Source organism: Microcebus murinus, chromosome 2 (genome assembly GCF_040939455.1).
Source record: "Microcebus murinus isolate Inina chromosome 2, M.murinus_Inina_mat1.0, whole genome shotgun sequence".
Taxonomy (NCBI): domain Eukaryota; kingdom Metazoa; phylum Chordata; class Mammalia; order Primates; family Cheirogaleidae; genus Microcebus; species Microcebus murinus.
In genome coordinates this window covers 121,011,871-121,034,350 of record NC_134105.1, presented here as the reverse complement: position 1 = coordinate 121,034,350, position 22,480 = coordinate 121,011,871, and the positions used below count along the sequence as shown (strand labels likewise).

Below are 22,480 nucleotides of genomic sequence, written 5' to 3'. Positions count from 1 at the left end.
TAAGCTCTTCAAGACACATAATTTAAGTTTCTCTTTCAGCTAATTAGATATTGTTCTGCAAATTGGGCTGTTCTCTTTGAAAGATGAGCTGCAATTTACTTCCCTTGCCCTCTCCTTAAACACAAACTGAACCGTAAAACATGGCCATTTGATTGTTTAGTCCAATCAGGAGATGATTTTGCACAGGGAACAGATATTCATCTTCTCGCCAACACTGAGCTTGTTTGGGCATTCCTCGACGGCTGCTGTGAGGATGACAGAATGCCTTGCTTAGCTGCCTCTCGCACTCTTGCAAGGCGGGCCCTGCAGGGAGTTACTGCGGCCCATGCATCTTAGCTGTTTCCTGAGTGACCAGTCACTAGCTGCGTTAACACAGCTTCGCCCTGCTAGGGGGAGGTTTTTGTTATCCCCATTTTGCTGATAAGAAAACTGATGCCCAAAGCTGATGTCAGGCCAAGTCAAACAAATAGATAACCAGAGGAGCCAGCCCTTTGGTCCTCAAGTCCCATAAAACTATATATTGTCAGATAAGTTCACCATCAGTTAAAGAGGGAGAACGCAGGGTGGTGCAGAGTCCCCATGCCCACGCAATCCAGCTCTGGATGAGGTACCAGGAGCCCTCTAAAACCTTCTCTGATGCAAGGGGCTTGTACGCATAGTAGGAGAAAGGATCCTTTCTGGAAATTGCCTCTTTTCCTGTGCAGGGGGCCGGGTATTCTCTCATCCTCAAGACTGTGCACAGCATTTGATGAATGGAGACACTCTGAGTGGGGTCTACACCATCTTCCTCAATGGGGAGCTCAGCCAGAAGCTGCAAGTGTACTGCGATATGGCCACCGACGGCGGAGGCTGGATTGTAAGTACATGCGGCCACCCCCTTGCATGAAAACAGCTTTAGAGTTCTGGTGCGCCTAGCCCAGCACCTGCCCGGCCAAATGCACCATCCTTTGATCCTTCCCTACATGCCCGTCCTGGGGCTCTTCATTGCCCTCAGGGCCCTTGTTTGGCAGCCCAATCGCAGCTTTGGATGGGCAGAAAAGGGACTAAATACAGCAAGGCTGCAGTGGCCTGGCCCTGTGAAGGGGCCCCGATGGCTGCTTCCCTCCTGCTCCTTCTGCGAGGACAGCTGATGCAGGAAGGCGCTGGGGAACGGCAGTGGTGGCTGCAGGAGTCCTCTCGCCGCGGAGGATGCAGCTGTAGCAAGCAGTGGAGGAAGAGGCAGCTCTTAGAGGAGGCGAGCCTCTCTGTGGAGGGTGACCAGGAGCCTCCTACGGGCCTTGCATATGACGAGAGGCGGAACACAGGCGGCCACCTCCAGCTACCAGGGCCACCCCACCGGCATCCTTCCCTGGCCTTCCTGGTTCTTCCCCAGAGCTGTCACAGCCTTCAGGGAACACCAGTGGTCGGGAAGAGATGCGTCACTCTCTGTCACCACCCTCCTCCCACGAGTGAGAGGCAGGACAGGGCGGAAGAAAACGGGCGGCGTCAGAGCAGGCCTGTGCGGGGAGTCCCCGCAGCTCGGCCCACCGCAGTCCAGCACTAGCGGAATGGGCTTGGGATGGAGCCCCAGCCCCTCGGCCCTCCTGCCTGTCCCCTCTCTAGCTCTGCTAGCGCACGGCACTGGCTTTATCATGGTGCAAAGTGGATGGTTTAGAATAGAGTTAAATGGCGGCTGTGCGCATAACAGCTACTCTTGGGAGACATTTTCTTTTATGTTTCTGACATATCTGTGCCTCCTTCTTAAAGCATAATTGGAAATTGAAGCCGAGGCTGATGTATTGGAGGTTAAATGAAACCAGCTCTTAAACAGCTCGGAAAGTGACTGATACGCGGTTGCTTTGCCTGCAACAGGGCGATGACAGTTACTAGCCGATTGAAGCTGGTCCTGTTCTCGCGGTGAGAAATGCTTTCTGCTGCGCTCCGTGGTGCAAAAGATTCATCTGCGAGCCAAGCCTACTTCCCCTGACTATTTAGGGCTGGTGCGCATCCTGAGTCCTTCCTGCATTGCAGGGGTGCAAACTGGCGTCAGCACCATCCTCCAGCCCGTTCACCAGGGGCGTCTGCCCTTCTACAGAGGGCGGTGGGCCCCGGCTCCGAACACTGCTGCGCAATGCTGGGCTCTGCTCTGAAATGTGCCTGAGCTGGGCGTCTCTGTCACTGCAGATATAAAACCCACTTATATTCATTTTACTTATCACAGCTTATTTTCCTTAGCACCTCTTCATTTTTCTTTCTCTTCACAGGTATTCCAGCGGCGGCAGAATGGCCAAACTGATTTTTTCCGGAAATGGGCTGATTACCGTGCTGGCTTCGGGAACCTGGAGGACGAGTTTTGGCTGGGTAGCACCTCTGTGTTGCTTTCCCTGCATGTGCTGCTCTGGCTTTTTGTCCATCTCTCTCCTTTCCATGTCCATCCGGGATTATCAGAAAGCCGTGTTCATTGAGCAGCTGACAGCTCGTGAATTGCTTTCAGAACCTCTTGCTCTGTTTGGCTCCACTATTGATCTGTTTTTATCTTATTGTGGTGTTTTCCTCTTTTCTCTGTCTCTTCCCATCCTCATTAATAGTCCCTTATGCTGATGGGTCTTGACTTGAGACTACCGCACAGGGAGTGGGCTGCCAGGCGGGGCAGGGCGCCGAGAGCCCCGGGCTGGCCATTCCTGAGAAGGCAGCCAGCCCGCAGGTCGGGGACGAGGCCAGTCACTCTGCTTCCTTCCTTGGAGAATGTTATTAGCTGACTTGGGAAGGAAAGAGGGAAAAAATGAAAGTGGCATTAGAGGTGACTGGCAATTTCCTAGAGGCCTGACACCGGCAGGAGGCATAGATTGAGAAGCAAGCCGGTGTGAGAGGTAAGCACACACCCGAGCCAGGCAGGCGGTGCCGGTCGCGGAAGGCCGTCAGTGTGTCGTTACCCGCACGTCCCGTGGGTAGATTGCCACGGAGCGATGAAGGGAGGCAGAGAGAACGGCAGGTAATCGTGCTGCACGTCCGTGGGCTCCTTTCTGTCTCCCCTGCCGCTCCCGTCCAAGCCCTGCCACCTTCTCCTGGATGCCCAGAGAACAGGCCCCTAACTGACCCCCTGCCTCTAGCGCCAGCCCATTGTCCCCGTGGCCACTAGAATGATCTTCCTCACACCCCAAATCTGAGCAGTGATCAACCTGGTCAACCTCCTTTGTAAACGCTTCAGTGACTCCATGTCGCCACCAGGTGAAGGCTGCGTGCCTTAGCCAAGGCGCAGCCCTCTCCACCGGCCTGCAGAGCCGGCTCTGCCGCTGCGGACCCCACCTGCTCTCTGCCACGCCCCCGCCTCCAGTCTCCACGCGTGCAGAACCCCCGTGTTTCCCTGTGAGGGTCCCTCCCGGCGGGCTGCCCCTCACGGTCACACCGAGGCAACTGTGTGTGTACTCAGCACACGCTACACCTCTGCCCACGGCACCCGTCCTCCCCCCTTTCTCACCCACTGCCTGTGGGCGAAGTGGCCACTGCTCCTTTCGTGGCCCAAATCATAGCACCTAGTACGTCCCGTCTCTCCTGACTGTGCCATGTAGGCTTCTTTCAGGCCCGGGACCACATCTTTTACTGCCATACCTACTGCAGCTCCTGGGGGACAGTAGGTACCTAAAAGGTAGATATCTATCAACCCATCAATGATAAGAATTAATTGGGCACCTATTAGACACCCAGATTTGTGTTGGCCGATACAGGTCACGCCTCTTGTAATTTTCGTCCGATGCCATGGTTGGACACGGAGGCGGCAGGGATCCTGAGGCTCAGGGCTTGTGTTACAGGGTCAAGACGAGGTGTTGGGGCCCCTGAGCAGCCTTGGTGGGGACCATCAGCGGCCCGGGCTGGCCTGCTTTCGGGAAGCTGGGAGCCCAGCAGGACCTGTTTGGTACCGAGCTGAGAAGCACTGAAGGCAGAAGCAGTCTGAACACCCCTCCCCTTCCCGAAAACCTCTGTTTCGAGGCCACGGTCCACTTCCTTCCCATCTCCCAGGCTGCTGGGGCCGGGCGCAGTGGGCCCTCTGCTCTTCTCCGCAGGGCTGGACAACATCCACAGGATCACGTCCCAGGGCCGCTACGAGCTGCGCGTGGACATGCGCGACGGCCAGGAGGCTGTCTTCGCCTACTACGACAAGTTCTCAGTCGAGGACGGCAGAAGTCTGTACAGACTCCGCACAGGAGCCTACAACGGCACCGCAGGTACCTACGGCCCCTGGACAGTCCCCAAGGGCGGGGGTGGGGGGGTGGCAGGACAAGGGTCCTAGTCCTGAGCTGCGCCGGGCAGTGGCCGTCCCCACGGAGCTCCTGAAGCCTCTGCTAGCCAGCAGGAAAGGCCAGGCGCCTGCCATCTCTGGCTCTGGACCCCGCAATCCCTGATCGCTCGGGAGACTTAAAATCCATTTCTCAGGACTTCAGTTTCCTCATCTGGAAAATCGTAATAATGACACCTACCCTACTTCACCAAGTACTCAGAGAAAAATGCAATAAATGCCGTGAAAGTGGTTTTAAAGTTAAAAAAAGAAAGTGCAACATGAGGGCAAAAAGATCGCTTCTTTTCTCTAGATGAACCACTGTGGGCTCTCATCCGCGAGAACAGCAGCGTCTGCTGTCTGGGTAGAAACCCCACAGAGACACCTGGGAAACCTCCTTTGCACCAGTGCAAATAACACAGATTCTCTCCACCCTCAGAGATGCCCCTAGCCCTGCCCCGCCCTCAGCAGTCATGATAATACCTTGTCAAGAAGCAAACAACGCTGCTTGAATGTTCCTCACTGGCCATGCTTCTTTTCATTCCTCCACGAGAACCACATAGATGGTCGGTTTTCCATATAGATATTTTCTGTATTTCTCTTAAGCAAAACAAGCATCTCAGCGAGCTCTGTTGCATTTCTAATTCCCTCGGCACATAATATCCAGTCTGCTTCCTGGCTTTGTCCGTTTGTTTCCTGTGCGCTATTATAACCCATTTCATAAAACCTGCTTTGCCAAATATTCTACTGTTTGATATATGGAATTATCGGCTCTCTTTCATTAACTCCAATTTTGGGATGAAATGCTGGCATATAAGTTTAGCAACATTTTTATGCCTCTTGGAATTAAGAAGAGCATCACAGTGTTGCCCTTCCGGTTACTGCATCTGTTCACATGTTCCTCTTCTCAGCCAGATACTCCCAAGAGAAGACACACATTCCTTTGTTGTTGTACCATTTGAGATCATCCCCAACAGCAGTCAGACCTCCCTGAAGTGCCCCAACCGAAGATCCGGTTTGCCATACTTTGGGCATAAAATAGCCATCGATGCTCCAGCCATGCTCGCTGGAGCATATTAAACAAGATGTCAAAAATCACTGATGCTGTTCACCCCCTAAGATGAGACTTGTGCCTGTAGAAAAGCCATTCCTGTGGTTGGAGAGTGAAAACCAGGACGTAACGCGTGTGATATATGAGGCGGACACATGAGGCAGAAACGGGAAGGGGAGCCAGACTTTGAGAGGACACAAAGACCAACGTTGGGAGCATGTCAGAGACGAGGGCAGCCAGCAACAGATGGGGCCGGAGAGGATTGCTCCAGGGGAGCGAGCAAGGCAATTCTGAGCTGGAGGGAGAAGACAGGGCCATGGGTAGAGACGGCAGTCAAGGACTTGATGGTCAAAGAGACAATCACTGGGGGGTACAATTAATCCAAGAACTTTTATGGTAAAGGATGTGACTTAGGGCAGGGAGAGGTGAAAATGCTAAAAAATGGAAAATAAAAGGAAAAACTAAGAAATCTTGTCTGACTTTTCCAGGATCTGGAAGACATGGGAAGGAATGAGTGCAGGTGTAGGATTAGCTCTAGAATCCTTGGAGACTGGAAGGGGAAGATGAAAAGGGCAAGACAGAGACAACGACACACTGAGTTAGGGACCCCCCTGAGAAGTCACTCTTGCCTAGAAAACAAAGACCAATCCTGAGAGTCAAGTTGCGGTGGGTCGCATCAGAGACATGGAGTGGCCACTGTCAGCATGGGCCAGAAGCCACAGAATCAGACTATGGTCTCTCCTCACTCAAAGCAAGCTCAGAAGCATCTAAGCCCACTTCCAGTCAACAAATGCCACAAACCTTCCCAACCTTCCCGGCCACAGATCCTGCTAAAAACTTCACCAATTGTTATAACCAATTACACTCTGATCCCCCATTTCAAATACTCAGTTCACAATACCCCGAAGAGAACAGCAGCCTCTGCTTCCCTCTAAGGACAGAAGCCCCACATCCCCACGCAGCCTACTCCATCGTAAACAGCTCTGACGTCCGGCCATTTCTCGGTGCACACTTGGCCGCAATGTGCCTCTTCATAGGTTCCTCCTGCGAGTCCTCGGGCAGGCCTCGGGCCTCCACAGAGCTTATTTGTTTTTTCTCAGTAGCACAGCGCATATCTGGCGACAGTGATCATGGGCCCCTTTGAGCCCACTCTCCTTCAAGATACGGCCCCGTGTCCCAACCGCTGCTCCTTTGACATGGCCATGACTCCTCATCATCCTGTGTCCTATGATGGGAACTCTAGTTGCTAATGTCCCTTTCCATGTGGCGCCAAGTTCTGAATGTGGGCTTTGGGGTGTGGTCTGACCAGGTGAGCCAGGGAGGGGCTGGCTCCACGGAGGCTGCACAGTGGTGACCCCGAATGGCCCGGGGAAGCCTGGCTCATCACTGTCCCCTCTGGAGACAAAAGGAGCCATGAGTGTCCCGTGCCCCAGTGCAGGCCTGCAGGAAACGCCAGGGCTGCCGGCGGGGCTGAGTGGCAGGGCTCCTGCGGGAGGCCGGGGGTGAGGAGAGGGGTTGGAGAGAGCAGCATGGGAGGGGCCGGCCTGGGAGAGGTGGGGCCGCCGCTCAGGACAGCCAGGCTGAGGACCCGGGTGGAAACAGCAGAGGTAGGCGGAAGGTTCTGTAAGTGGAGGCCAGGCTTGCTGGGAGTGGGTCAAATGTCCAGAAAATCCCGATGAAAGAGCGACAACCAGGACAGCCTTACAAATGTATCTTTTTTGCAGGGGACTCTCTCAGCTACCATCAGGGACGCCCTTTCTCCACAGAGGACAGAGACAATGACGTTGCGGTTACCAACTGCGCCATGTCATACAAGGGGGCTTGGTGGTACAAGAACTGCCACCGCACCAACCTCAACGGGAAGTACGGGGAGTCCAGGCACAGTCAGGTGGGTGGCGCGCTGCCGCTGCCGTGAGTATCCTGAGCCGCGGAACCCGAGCTCAGGCTTTATGTCCTAAACACACATGCGAGTCTTGCATCTCCCTCTGTAAAGAAATACTTAGTCTTGAGCAAGGACTGTCAAAGAGACACAAGTAATGCAGATGCTTGGGGCTGAGGACAGGGCTGAGGAGAAGCCAGGGAAGGGAAGGAAGGGAAGGGAAGGGGAAGGGGGAAGGAGTAAGGGAAGGGAAAGGAAAAGGGAAAGGGGAAAGGCGAGGAGAAGGGAAAGAAGAGGAGAAGGGAAAGGAGAGGAGAAAGGACCCAGGAGCTGGAACTCACCCAGGGGAGCCCTTCACCACCGGTCAAGTTCCATTTCATCTCCTCATCTAGCAGATCCCACTAAGAGCTTATCAATTCTGGGGACAGCTTCACTGGCTCACCTTTATCCTAAAAGGGGTCCTAGGACAGTAGGGATCAGAAATACCAGCGTGGACTGGCCCATCTTTCCCCACCAGAGACTACCAGTCCATGGGCCAGGCCAGGTGACAGGGAGACCAGATGGACCAACTGGGACTTTCCCAGTTTTAACACTGAAAGGCCCACCTCCAGGGAAACCCCTCAGTTCTGGGTAAACCAGAAGGGTTGGTCACCCTAGGTAGAAACCACCTGAGTGTCCCCTCAGGATGAGCCATTAGACACAGCCTTTTCCTTCCAAATGCTTCCACACTGTCGGGATTTTGAAATTCACCACCAGGTCCTGGGGCATGCCACTCCTGAAAGCCAAAATCATAAAACTGACAAGGAATGACCTGAAACAAGTTCCCAGTGAAGATCCAGGCCGCATGCATGTGCAAGGGGAGAGCTGGAAAGCGGCTCTGCTCCCCTCACTTTATGGGGGCCCCAAGCTTCCTGTTAACTGACAGCAGCCGAGTCCACGCCTTGGCCTCCTCACTCCCATCACTGCCTTCCTCTCAAGCAGGGCATTCCACGGAGAAGGCAGGGGGTGGGCTGACATGCTTATCTTTGTCATGCCAGGGGATCAACTGGTACCACTGGAAAGGCCACGAGTTCTCCATCCCCTTTGTGGAAATGAAGATGCGCCCGTACAGCCCCCGGCTGGCGGCGGGGAGGAAGCGCCGGTCCTCGCAGTTCTGAGCCGTGGGCAGCTGAGAGTCAACCAATCTTTCTGTCATTTGTTTGTATTTTATGATATGAAATAAGGGGGGTAGGGTAACAGTACTGTGCTTTGCAACATATTAAGTCTCTGAAGGAAGCGGGGATGGAGCAGGAGTCCGCTGGCTACCATCTGCCCTTGGTTTCTGCGGCCCCAGAGCCTGACCCTTAGCCTCCGTCTGCCTCCTGCCCAGTCACCCGTGACCTTCACCTCCTACCCCACCAGGGAGGACAAGTGGGAAGTTTTCTTAAAAGACCAATTCAACAGCAGGTCCTGGAGTGCAGGCTGTTGTGGTGACAGGCGCACACCTTCTTTTTCTACCCCCGTTCTGAGATGTCCTTCACCTTCCAGGTTATTTGTGGTCTGGCTGCCGCCTCTGGTGGCCAGGTTCTCACATCAGCCCAGAAAAGAAGCCTCAGCACAAGAGCTTTGCCAACAACCTCCCTTAAGAGAAAACAGATCGACAGCCCCTGCCCGGCAACCTAAGTCCTCTTTATGGCCCAAAGCTTCTCATCTTCTGACACCTTTGCTCTTACCAGCCGAGTGTCCTGTTACCGTTCAAGAGCTAGTGGCTCTGTTCCAGCCTCAATAGACCTTTTGCTTAATTCTACCCTATCTTAGACCCAGAGCCCCCAAGCCCAACCACGTTCTGGAATCTAGTTCCCAAGATCAGCTGCTCTTGGCCCTGGCTTGCACAGTGGCCACGTCCTGCAGGCCATAAGCCACAGTCCCCACCCTCAGGGCGGACAGTAACTTTTTGAGGAGGTAGGAGAGGGAGATGATTGCTGTTTTTGCACTATGGGGTTAGGCATTGAAGAAAGGACAGAAGAAGTCGAAATCAGGGCACCTGCCACAGAGATTGCAGACCCTATAGGAAACACAGATCTTGCCTAGCTTGGCTTTCTCCATTTCTGGTCCTATTCATCATGGTTTTTTTCCCTGAATTGCAAACTGAATGCCTCATTTCTGTCTTCTGTCAAGCTCTCCTTAGTGTGGGTAGCTTAGCAAGAGTCAGAAGGAACAGTTACGTGCCCAGCCAGTCCTTCCCCTGACTGGTAATCCTAGAAAGAAGTGGAATTTTTGTTTTAGGAGGTAATTTTTTTCTGTTTTGGACCTGTGGGAAACAGAAATGACCCCCTTAATGAGGTGAGATCATGAGAAGCCTTTCTTCATCTTCCTTTATTATTCTGCCTTCGAGAGGAAAAATGAAAAGTGCCAGAGGAAATTACATCCAGAAATCCAAAGGTGAATGGGGAGGACTGTGGGCCTACCTCCCATTTTATGAGATGTGCTGTCTTCACTAGCATGATTTCATTTTTAAGCCCAAGAGAGCTGGAGGATCTCGAAGCCATGACCTTTCAACTTCTCCAAATCAAATGTCAGCGACAGCCATCCCTGCAGCATCTGCCCAAATGAGCTGCCTTCTCCCCTTCCTCTCCCACCCCTCAAGGCCCAGTTCTGTTTTCTGTGGGGCCCATGTTTGTCAGACTGGGGCTTCTTGCACCTTTACCAACCAGTTACTGGATGAGCCTGAAAGTTAGCAATTTTGTGATGGAAACATCCACACTTTCACTAAGCTTTGAAAACCAGGAAGGGAGGGGCCCTTGCGCCAACCGTCACACCTGTGACATTGTGGGGACCGAAGTCAGCCTGCCACCTGTGCAGGCATGGTCCCCTTAGCAGGCTCCAAGGCTCTGTCCACTGCCGTGGTGTGGATGTGACTGGCATACCCCAGGCTAAAACATTGAGGTGGCATTTCATCTCTCAGTTCACCACGGGCTTCAAAAAACTAGGAGAATGAAGAAACAGAAACAAATCCTTTCAATAAGGCTGTAAATTAAGTGAATTTAGCTAGAGAGTGGGACAACAACAAATAAATAGTAGGAAGCATACTGAATAGGCACTCTCGGGCCACAGCCACTGTGTAGGTCAGCTGCTGCCATGTTGTTAGCTATACGACATCCGACGGGTTATTTCACCTCTCTAGGCCTCAGTTTCCCCACCTGTTGAATGAGAGATTAGACTAGAATGATTTATAACTTCCTTTTCTGTTTTGACAGTCAACAACACTAGTCTATCTGAAAGCCTGAGTAAAAATTGGCATTGGTGAGAGACCACAATTAAGTACGGAAATTCACCAGGAGCCCTGTTTTTTGAAACAAAGAAAGACAGAGATTCAGAAGGCGTAAGCAAAAGCCACACACACGAGAAAACATTTCAGAAAAGATAATGCCAAGTGAGAGGCTGAACTCCTTTTGTCTATCAAAGCAGAGCTCAGGGACCTGGGTGGTGCCAGTGCAGCCCACTTCATCAGGGGAACTGAAACAGGAAAAGATTATCCGTTGTCAATTCAGGTGAAAGTCAAAAAACATCAGCAGAAACCAAAACCTGCCTTTTATTGAAACCATTTAACCCGATGGAACATTTTTATAAATAGTATCAGCAGCATTGCCTAGATTCATTTTAAGGGACTTCAAAGATCAGCTCACTCAAAACTCCACAAAAGGATTTGTGGATTCCTTTTATTAAGTGGAGTGATTTTTTTCATGAGTTTTCACCATTCTTAAGCGACTCTGTGCCCCCTCTCTTCCCAAGGCCATGGTCAGCTGGACTCAGGCTTCTTAACTCTGCTCACTGGTCCCTGCTTATCCTGGTCCTCGGCGCACGTCCACTTCCCCAGAGGGGAATCCAGTAAGCAGCATTCACAGAGCACCCACCCAAGCACACCAAAGTTTCCTTCAAGGGACTCGGAAGGAACAGAGGCGAGCCCTGCCAGGAAGGCTGTTCAACGGCAGACACATCAGGATGTTGACTTACACCTGAAACAAACAAAAAACAACTAGACCCAAGATCCAGGCAGTTTCTCTGTTTTTTTGTTTATTTTCATTTCCCGATCATATAAAGGTGGTTTCCAGCATAGTGAGCTCACATTCTCTGGGGTTATTTCTGGAAGGTGAAGGGGTCAGGTGTGAAAAGGGTGTAGCAAGAATGCCAAACCCTGAGGAAAGCTGCTGGCCTTTAGGCAGGATTTAACTGGAGGAGGGGGACTTGCCGAGCATGACCACGAGGTGGCGCTCACCCCCTCACGCCCCGTGGGAAACATCACCTGGGATGAGAACAGCAAGGCCCTCGGGTTCCCAGCACTTCCAAACCAGGACCCAGGAAAACTGGCTGACTGATTCGTACAGGAGCTGGGTTTATAAAAGAGTAACAAAAAAATGGCAGCAAGGAAATGCAGAGGAAACTTTCACAAATTTTTCAATCCGCCCTCCTCCTCACCTACCAACTCCCCCACTCCCCTCCCCATAAAGCGGTAAGACACCTAACACCTGTTTCCTTCCACCTGGGAACCAGCCCAGTCATTTCAAAGACAGACCTAAAGAATCAAGGATGCCATGAGCTCAATGCCAAACCAAACAATCTCAATCACATTTTCACTTAAAATCAACAGAGCTGTAGATTAAGGGACAAAAGGTCATTGTGGGAACTTTTCAAAGAGCTCTTTTAAAAGCATCAGTTGAGAAAGAGTCTATGAGCTCCTCTTTGTCCTTTCCTCTGGAGAGAAGAGGGCACCTGCGAGAACACTGGATGCACCAAGCTGAGGGTGCTGAAACAGAGTAGCTGGCGGCCTGGATATGCAAATATTCCTGGGTCATGAAAACAATTTTTCTTTTTCTTTCTTTTTTTTTTTTAATCTCCACCCAGAATTTCAGGAAAGGTGGAGCCACTTACCCAGGATCTGTGCTTTTCTACTGCTTGATTTCTTATCGCCAGACTCTATTTAGTCTAATCCCAGTGCTCTCCCTCCAAGGGGCAGGGCGGAGGTGGGGGCAGGGGCATCTCACTGTCAACTCGTAGAACGTTGATAAGGAACCTCTGAAAGATTCAAACTTCAGTCTTAATAATCCCACATAATAATAATTTGTTTTCACTTGCTTCAAACTTGCCAAGGCTGCCAGGAGGGTCTTGAACCCTCACAGGAATGAGGCCAATCTGTGAAGTCTGAGAGCTCCCGGCCTCTCATCCACATACCGAGAGCTGCACACTCGGCCCTGCCCAACCCCCCCGAACGGGCCATGTGCATCTAGGCCGCAGTGAGAGCGCAGTTCTATCCCCTGGGGAGACGCGAGTCACAGGGCTGGCCTCTGGGTTGTGCCAGGAGCCTCTCTCTGGCTGTACCACAGGGTCCTTTGACCACGTTCCTGAAGATGGATGGCTAAACACCTCCCCAAACCTTTGCTTCTTCCGTAACCCAACCCCACACACCTGTGGTAACGTTTCTCTCAACAACACTGGGGCATTTTGACACTACCCGGCCAAATGAAAACTCACAGACCAAATGAAAGCTTCCAAAAGCAGGTCGAGAGAACAACCCCAGTGTGCTTTAAGATGATGTGTTGATGGAGATTCAGGTCCAGTTTGAAAACAATGGCTCTGGTTCATTCTAACTGTGTCCTTACTGGATTTGTTTATACCAGTTCTGTGTTCTTCAAGCTTTGAGAAACACCTAGGAAGAAGAAAAAAATTAAATTAAAAATAAATTTTAAAAGCGGTGGATGGATCACTGGGGATTAAAAGCAAGCCCTCTACAGATGGCTGCACGCTATATACGCAGAGACCAAGCATGAGCAGCCGTGGCAAAGGGACCCGCATTTGCCTCCCAGGTTCAGGCCTCCAACCTCCCACCAGAGCTCCTGTCAGTTCACCCAATGTACTTAAGGAGAAACCGAGGCACCAGAGGCTTGCACTGCACGGAAAACTAGAAACAGAAAGGTTTCTGTGCTTGCTCAACCAATTCGGCCTGGATCTCACTTTTTCTTCACCAGTAGTCCCCAGCATTCTGATGAATTTTTCAAGGTCACCCCTTGCCTGAAACATGACTTCATTGCACCTGCAGCACTTCATTGTCCAAATGTCCTTGGCAAACCTCACAGTCTTTGGACAGTGTTGCATTTTCTCCAAACGGGAAATCCTCCCTCCTTCCCCAAGCTTAATAAGGCTATTGCAGCACATCCAAATAACGTAGCTCTTGTTCCACAGACAAACTTGGCCCCCTCTGATAACTTAATAAAACAGCTCCTTATTGTCTGGGCTGTGAGGCTGGGCTAATGCTAAATTTCCAGTTCAGAAACATTTAACCCTTTCAGTCTTACAGGGTCAGATTGGCTCTCCCAGGTACTGGCATAGGTACCTGGCACTCTGGGTTCAGCTCAGGCAGTGCAAGTGTCTTCCTGCAAGATGCAAGTCGCATGCCCAGGAGGTCTGGACCATCTAAGCCACAAGAGAGGGTTTGGGCCCAGATGCAAGGCCAGGAGGAGAATGCAGGAACGAGAACTATTGTTTTCTCCCCATCGCTGGTTTAGCAGCCCCTAGAGAGACCAGTGTTGCTCTTTAACATCCTGTCATTGAACACTAATGTGCTCAACACTGCCTCCAACAGGCAAACGTTGGGAGCACACCTTCACAGATGGAGGGGACTCAGGATCATCTAATCCAATCCTCGTGTTTTATTTCCTCTCAAGGAAACTGAGGCCAAGAAAGGTTAGCCAACTTGCCCAAAGGTGCTAACTGCCAAGCCAGTTAGTAACAGAGCTGGATCAGGTCTGGTAAAGGCTTTTAATTGGTCTCTCCCCAAATGAAGACTAAGAGAAATAGTATATATTGCACACCTACTCTTTACCAGACAATGTGCTAAGGGCTTTACGTATGTTACTTTGCTAAATCCTCAGCACAACCCTGAGTTGGGTTTGGCTATTTCACAGAAGAGGGAATGGAGGCTCAGGAGGGTTAAGTAAGATGCCCAGAGTCGCACAGCTACTAAGTAGAAGCCATCCTCTGAACTTCTTCGTCTAATTCTAAACCCCTTGACTTTCTCCTTTATTAGAAATGTATGCCTTTCATACTTACTCAGCCAGGTGGCCAGCGCCTTCTATTTTACCGATGTTCCCACAAAGGGGCTTCTGATGCCACTTCCTGTCTCCTCTGTCTCGTAAGAGAAGGGAATCCTTGCATTATTTTGGCCACATGTTCCAGGGAACCCTCCACCTCACCATGGGGGGAGGTAAGAAATATCCTGGCAGCTCGCTCCTTTTCTTTTTTAAATTTGGGAGGTGAGAGAGAGGGTCCACAGCAGTTTAGGAGGGGAAAACAAGGACCAGGACTCAAACACGATCTCCCCACCCCACTCTTTTGGGAACACAGCAGCGTAGTTCTCTCCCACCATTAGAAGAATGAGATATTCCAAAGTCATTTTTTTCAAACTGGAGCAGGCAATGTAGCCAGGATTGGGGAGGGAAAAGCCACAGAATAAACAGGCTACATGTTCCTGGAGCATCAATTTTGCACCAGAATCTGGGAAGAAAGTGTGATATTATTAATGTGTTCAAACCAGCACAGATAGCACCAAAGCAGAACCCCCACGATTTTGTAGCTAAAACCAGCAGGTTGTAGACTGATTTGGGCTGCCTCCTCCCAGACTCCCAGGGGTACAAACACCTTCAGGGTCCCCTACAGGAGCACATCAGTGGACATTTTTGAGGAATGAGGCTAGAAGAAGGCAGAAGAGAAATTAATTTTATTTATCCCCTGGTTTCTTTTTCCCACTCTTTAGCAGCCACACATCCCCAGCGGGTGGGGAGGGCCCAGAGGAAAGTTGGCTACAATCTTAGCTTTCTTTGCTACTTTGGGGAATTTAGAAGGAAATGTGCATGTGGTAACTTGGCATTTGTAGCTGCTAGGCCAAAGCTCCAGGCGTGAAGCCCTTCCCCCAACTGAACGCTGTTTGTGTATAGAGGAACACATCTCCCCAGGAGCGAGCTCTGCTCTTTAAGGGCCCTTTCCAGCGTGGGGCTGCCGCGGCAGCAACGCCCATGTGTCAGACGCAGCAGACCCCGTAGTTCCTACAAAATGTCAGCCCACAAGTGCTCCTGTGCCAAGCTGCTCTCCCGCCCTCCCTGCTCGGAAGCCCAGACTGACACCATGTCCCACACGCTCAAGGTCGGCGCCTGCAGCAGTCTGCTCTGGCTGGCACTCGGCCTCTTCCTTCCTGGCACCCACACAGACGCACAGACACACCTGCCCGGATTATTCCAACCTCACATTCCTTCCGGGCCACAGGAATTCCCAGGTCCCCTAAGCAAGTCACTGTGACGTTGAGGGAATCATTGCCTAGGGCTTCGAGCAGCTGAAACCCACCCTGGTGGTCTCTAGGTTGTTGTTCTGAGAAATCATAAACACCAAATCCTCCAATCCCTCTGAATTTGAGTTTGTCATTTTAACCTTTAACAGCCTTTTCAGGTAAAAATAACAAAGACCAATTTACTGACTTTGTAGCTACAATGTGCTTGCAAAAGCGCTTAATTAAAAGAAAGACTGGAAGGAAGGGGGAAAAAGAAGAAGAGTATGGAGTATGTGCTCCTGAGATGGTGCACACCTGAATGAACTGAAATCAAAATAAAACTCGCAGAGGAAGGGAGAGGAAAAACCAGCTTCCCCCGTCCTTTCATGGCACTGTAGCTCAAAGACTGGAATCTCTGCTTGTTAACCATTGTTAACTAGTATTTTTAGTCCTGGTTGCTTTTAGCCTCTGTATAGTTCCTTTTTTAAACACATTTTCTATACGTTAATAAAAGATCCTGAAGGAATGTGTGCGTGCTCTGTGTGGTCCTGGGGAGTGGGGAGGCAGGCCTCCAGGACTGGCCTCCCCTCCGCCTCCTGTCCCTGTGTCCCAGGCCTCTCCTGCCCAGTCTACTCTGCATCGCCCTGTGGCCCCTGTCCCCCCCTCCACCCCCCACCCCCCCACCTCCCCCACCCCGGTGCCCTGCTCCCCTCCGAGCCTCCCGCCTGCCCCTGCTTGGGCTCTCTCCTGTCTCCTCCATACCTCGCCCTCCTCGTTCTGCCACCTGCTCTTCCCCCTCTCCTGCGCTCTCTTCCTTCCCCACCGCCCGCCCACTTTGCATTCTTCATCTCCACCTTTGCTTTCACCATCACAAAAAGGTCACGGATGGGTTGTGGGTCTTGCCTATGGCTTGGAGTCCTTGACCCGCCGCGCAAAGACGGAGACTCACTGCCTGCACTCTGGGGGGGGGGGGGGGAGGGGAGGGGAACATCCCCGCCAGATCTCCGGGGCTCTAGCGCCACCTACGGGTGCTGCCGAGAATATTTGACAAGCCCAATGTGCTGAGACTGCCAGTGGGTCCCTACCTGCCAGATGTCACTGCTGTCTTGGAGCTGGCCCCAGCTAATGGCTCTGATGGTGGCTCCCATGCCACCCGCTTCTCAGCCTTGGTCACCTGGGAAAGCATTTCGCTTTCTCTCCCTTGAAAACGGGCCCGTGCATAATGTAAGATCAACGCTAACCTCCAGGCCAAGAAAGTAAGACCCCAGCCAGAGAACAACCCCAAGAGGAGGGCCATGAAGGGACAGTCCCTCCAGGCCAGTTCCACAAGCGCAGGGGCACAGGCAGGAAGTGTGGCGATACCGGCACCAGCACAGGTGTGTGCCATGGTCCCTGTGCTGAGTGGTCAGGGGGTTCAGGAGCCCGCCAGGGGAGGGCAGCCTGGCCAGGCCTCAGGGCAGTAGAAATTACCTGAGGGACAGACAAGGAGGGGACAGCATGGACAAGAGTCAGGGACACAGCACAGCACCACCCTACGGGCCGGCGCCCGGAGTGAGTTAGTACTCAGGTTTGCCTGCCCCCCACCCTGTGAGGGGCCCACGACACAGCCCCGCAGCAGCCAGGGACAGGCTGAGCACTACGAAGTCCTCGGCCAAGGAGGAGAGACCTTTCTCCACCTCCCATGTCAAAAGGGAGAAATGTTAAGTGCCTTGAAAAAGGGACAGAGTCCCAGTCCTGGAGATAAATCCAAAAAAGATCCATTCCTGCTCGTCTTTTGAGGCACCAGCCGGCTTCTTCAACCCTGAGGCCATGTGGAAATGGAGACATTATCCCACCTCCGGCCACAGGACCACCTACCACTGAAGGTGCCCTGCATGAACAGGTGGGCAAGGCTCTTAGCCTTTTCCCCAAGCCTCCGTTCCTCTTTCTCCCCTCATTTTCTAAAAAACAGGCTTCCAGAATGTCAGGGAAAGGAGGCCCTTTAAAAACAACCACGATTTCCTGGTTCTGTTTTATAAATAAGCCACTCTGGAAACCATACCTCGGGATTATGGTGCCGAAGGACTGACTGTGGCAACGTGGAGATAAACACCTGTCACCTGTTGTCCTGCATATTATGTGGGAAGTGGAAACAGAAACTAACGGGATATGGTGGGGCTTTTAGAGGAACTTCGGTAATTAGTATTTATCCCTGAGGTGGCTGAATGCTAGCATTGTGTTCTAACTTAAACGAGTATAATTCACCCCGTGCTTAAGGCCTCTGGGTGCATTTACAACCACCCGAACACAGATTTAATTATTGCTGTGTTGTGGGAACTAAGAACTGCCACGGGTAAAATTAAAAGTGGATTATTAAGCAAGAGGAATGTTAGCAGCATCAGTAATCAGTGCAATTACCCAGTAGCATCTTTCCTCCGTAATGCCCCCAGTGGCCCTGGGGACAAGTGCTCTAGCAGTGACCATTTTGCCAGTTAGGAATAAGACATCACCACAAAATCTGGGCCTCTGAGCCTGTGTCTTCCCACTCGTGTGGCAGGTACAGCATTCCCCACGGCCCAGGTGTCAAGGAATTATAGAGAGAGATGCCTCGGACACATAAATCCACACATAAATGAGTCTCATTCCTCTTCACTCATCTCACCATCCACATTCAATGAGTGCCTACTGTATACACAAGACCCAGTGCTGACTCTGGAGGTACAAAAAGATGAAACATCTCCCCCAAAGAGATTTGGTCTTTCTCTCTTTTTTGTTCAGTGAAAAGATATTTTATTAATTCCCTTGCCATACACTTATTAAATCCATACTAAGTGCCAGAAACTCTGTTTGATACCAGTCTGTGTTAGTCAGGCTTCTCTAGAGAAACAGCACTGATAGAATACATACACATACATATATACATACATGTTTCATATAAGAGAGAGAGAAAGAGAGATTTATTATGAGGAATTGGTTCAGGAGATTATGAAGATGAAGACGCCCCACAGTCTGTCATGTGCAGGCTGGCAACCCAGGAAAGCCAGTGGCGTCATTCAGTCCACGTGCGGAGGCCTGGGGGCTAGATGAGCTGGTGCTGTAAGCCTCAGGCCAAGGACAATGGGCAGGCGGAAAGAAAGAAGGGGCAAATTGCTTCTTCCTCAACCTGTCGGTTCTGTTCGGATCCTCAGTGAGCTGGAAGTCGCCCACCTTCATGGGGGCGCGGTGTCCTTCCCCCCGGCCTTTGCCAGTTCAAACGCCACCGTATGCAGAAACGCCCGCACAGAACACACTAGAAACAGCGTTCAATCCAGGCACGCCGTGGCCCTGTCAAGGTGACACATGCAATTAACCGTCACACAGCTGCAAGGTGGTAAGCAATCACATGCGGTTCCTTCCCCATAGATGTTCCTCTGCTGGGGAAGTCACTCTAGAAAAGGTATTCGGCCAACTGTGGCCCTTGGGCCACACATTTATTCTGTTTTTACCAATTCAGATCATCCACATGTATGTGAGGAAGGCCCCTTGCTTCAAAGATGTGTTAGGGTAACATCTCCAAATTGATGTTTATGTGTTCACGAGGAAATGGAAAGAGAAATACAGTGAAAGAACTCAGTTAATTAGAATGAGCGTTGTCATTTCAATATTGACAATTTTTGAAAACTCAGACACATTTCAAACACTACGAAAAGTGGTAATTAAGGAGCTTCTTGAATCCAAAAAGTTAAGGAAAAATCCTGACTACTCTGGAATCCTCCTGGGGTAGGGGGTGGGGCACCAAAGGAAGCCTCCAGAAAGGTGCTGGCACTTTCAGACATTGATATCCTTCAATGCTTTAAATAAAAATTGCTCTCATCAGAGACCACTGCTAAGCATTCATCCATAGCTGTGTGAAAGCTCTAGGTCTACTCTCCAAGACAAACAAAAAGCTCTTTAGAGGTTTCTGGGAAACAAACATAAATTACAAGAAATGTAGCAGTAATTATGAAAATTCAATATGTTAGCTATACAAGAAAAACAGTGAGACCTATGGGGGAATGCGTATATTATGTCTGTATACAGGAAATCCTTGGCTTGATTTGTGAGCCATGCTCACTTTTTCTGACTTTTTTCCCCTAAATAAAACCTACAGAGTAATAACCAAAACTTGTATTTGCAACCAAAGATACACTGTAACAGTTGGCAACAATGACAACCTGGGTTGCTATTAAAGGTAACTCAGTTGACTTATTGACTTGGAAATGCAAAGGATCATTAAAGAAGTCAACCAACGAGGAACAACCTGCCCTCCTATCCTACTCACAAACCCTCATCCAGTACCATTTAAAGACTGAGAGGTATTCACATAAATCTAGTTTGCAACCCTCTTTTTTTCTTTGTTTTTGAAAGAAATGACCTGAATTTTAATTCAGTTTGAAATACCCATGCTTGCTATAAAGCATGGTTCCAAAGTAGCAATTCTATTGACACTTTGGTCACGTAATTCTTTATTGTGGGGAACTGTCCTGTGCATCACAGAATATTTAGCAGCAGCCCTGGCTTGTACCCACTAAATTCCAATAGGACCACCACCACCGCTACCAAGTCGTAATAACCAAAAATGTCTCCAGACCTTGCCAAATATCTCGTGGGGGGCACAGTCACCCTCATTTCAGAGCCATGGTTATAGGGAGACTTGTCACAGAAAGAAGATAATCTCAGTCCAGATTTATTGGAAGCAACATTCCAAGAAGCTTCAACTAATCCATTTTAGTCCAAAAGACAAAAGAATTCCCCAAATGAAACATTGTTATAGCTTTTCTATTGCATTTATCTTTATATCATTTATAAATGTTTGAAAAGCATATCTCTGTGTTTTATTTTAGTTGCATTTTATCAGAAATAACTCTGGATATTGTTGTGGTAGGAGATTAGATTCCAAGGTAGGGAGTGGACTTTCTAAGACAGGGCTTACAGAAAATTAGAAAATTAAGCCTGTGATGGCTTAATTTGTCATGACTCTCCAGGAATCAATTAGGTTTCAAATCAAGAGTCACTTGTAAATTAGACCTTTGTCTCTGTTGTTTCACCTCATAGACAATAATAAACGGTATTGATTGTTTAAAATCCCCAAATATTTCATGATCTCATATGTCCTAAAGGTTTCTTAAGAAGAAAGAAATCAAGGACAAGTTAGGCACTAAAGATAGAAGAAAGGGCAGATTTTGTCCCAAAATTCTTCCTAAGAATGATTCCCAGGATCAGGATTGTGGACAGCAGAGCAAGGAAGGCCAGTATCTCTGCCTGTGCTCCCTGGCAGAATGTGAATATCAAAGTCACATGCCTACGAGAAGAGAACATTCCTCGACACTAGGAAAAGCAAAGAGTTAACCAGACCTCTAGCCAAGGAAAACTCTTCATGTGCCACAAGAATGGAGGGGAAAGGGCACCCCTCAAATCACCATTTGGATGTGGCAAAGTCTAACATGTAACCAAAACGCTTGTACCCCCATAATATCCTGAAATTAAAAAAAAATAGAATTGTAAGTAAATGTAATCATACAGGGAAAAAAAAAGAATAGAAATAAAGCAAAAAGGAAAACTACGTGGCTGTCCATGAAAGAAATCGACTGCAGCCCCGGCTGGTGGCAGAAAAGCACATCCACGGCTAAAGCCCTTTACCAGACTCATCTTTCCAAACAAGCAATTCAGTGCACAGGAAGGGCACGGTTGGGGCGGGCAGCAGTTCTTTTTCAGAGATATTGCAATGTTGATTTTTCTTTCCTATTGTGCCAGCCATGCCTGGTGGGCTACTTGGTCCCGTTTTGTGTTAAGAAACTGCAGAAATGCAGTCACCATAGCAAGATCTCTGTAACAGCATGCTAGCTGTGAAGGTCACCTGGGATTGGATCAACACGTGAGTGTAGCCGCGTCAACTGCCTTCATCTTTGCTTCTCTTGTCTAGACAGACAGGTTTTGTTCAGTCTCTCAGGAAACTCCAGCGAGGCCCCTTCTTCAGGAATGTGCCCAGCCACAGAGCTCTCGGCCAAGAAGGAAAGCTGGAGGAACATGCTGGCGCTAAAGGAGGCGCACCGCTCTCCGACGCTCTTCCTCACCACGGGTCTTCTTTGACATCGAGAGACATGGAAGCAGCTCACGCAGGGTCTCTCCTGTCAGGGTCTGGCTGCAGTGCATTACCGGATTTCCGGAACTGCTTATTTCTCTTCTGAGCCCAGGCCGCTCTGAAGAGGCAAGGCCTCCAGCTTGGCAGAGTAAAGGGTTGGTTTCTTCCCAGAGGGCTAGGGGAGATTCGGAAGAAAGTAGGAAGGCGCCAGTGAGAAGTTAATTTCCCTCATCTGAGAGCATTTTGAGGGCAGAGGCTGGTTTTTCCATTTCTATTCCTAATATTCAGCCCAGAATTCTGTATGGACTCAGTACAGAATTGATGTAAACTGAACCGAATTGATTGCATTATGTATAATACCTTTGAAAGAGACTTAATTAACAGCTTTAATTATGCTAAAATTTAGAATAGACATCTAAAATATTCATGAAGAGCAAACCTTGAGACTGTGTGAGGGACAGAGGAAAAAACCACTGGACTTGCAATCAAACCATTCTACCTCTTACCGGTAACATGCCTTCAGGGAAGTCCTTTTGTCTCTCTGAAGCTTAGAGAGATCTCATTTTATCTGCAAAATGGGATCAAGAATAACCTTCCTACTTCACAGACCATTGTGAGGGGCAAATGCTGAAACAGGCAGAAAATGCTCCACAGCAGATGTTACTACTAGGAACATATTAAGTTGGTAGAAGGTTAAAGACGTTGAAGACCAGCCTTAAATCTCAAATACCTTCACACCAGTGGGATGGCCTGAAATTTCACTAACCTGGTTCCCCAAAGCAACTTCTTGCCTTAAGAAAATGCTCTGGGAAAAGTAAGAGCGCCAGCTTGCTCTGGGGGTAGCTGATAGAGCAGGAAGGTGGCAAGGGTGGGCGAGGGGAACAGAGCGCTCAGGGCTGGCACAGAGCACCCGCGTCTAGGCCAGC

General features: G+C 50.1%; 1 protein-coding gene and 2 long non-coding RNA genes across 3 annotated transcripts in view; 1 reads left to right on the top strand and 2 right to left on the bottom strand.

Moving 5' to 3' along the window:
• TNR (tenascin R) overlaps positions 1–11,028 on the top strand; it is a 389,837-nt gene extending 378,809 nt beyond the window's left edge. Inside the window, exons 19-23 of the mRNA XM_012765050.3 lie at positions 705–856; positions 2,244–2,340; positions 4,041–4,202; positions 7,028–7,191; positions 8,220–11,028. Coding sequence (XP_012620504.2) covers positions 705–856; positions 2,244–2,340; positions 4,041–4,202; positions 7,028–7,191; positions 8,220–8,339 — 695 coding nt within the window. The 3' untranslated portion in view covers positions 8,340–11,028. The remainder of the gene's footprint in view (positions 1–704; positions 857–2,243; positions 2,341–4,040; positions 4,203–7,027; positions 7,192–8,219) is intronic.
• A 62-nt stretch (positions 11,029–11,090) lies between these two features.
• Positions 11,091–12,778, bottom strand: LOC142869601 (uncharacterized). Its single transcript, XR_012918200.1, has 4 exons — positions 12,691–12,778; positions 12,091–12,234; positions 11,465–11,549; positions 11,091–11,177 (listed from the first exon to the last, which is right to left on the bottom strand). It is a non-coding gene; the product is annotated as an uncharacterized LOC142869601 (long non-coding RNA).
• LOC142869600 (uncharacterized) lies at positions 12,776–16,290 on the bottom strand. The gene is made up of 3 exons (XR_012918199.1): positions 16,238–16,290; positions 14,266–14,340; positions 12,776–12,865 (listed from the first exon to the last, which is right to left on the bottom strand). It is a non-coding gene; the product is annotated as an uncharacterized LOC142869600 (long non-coding RNA).
• Positions 16,291–22,480: the final 6,190 nt, after the last annotated feature.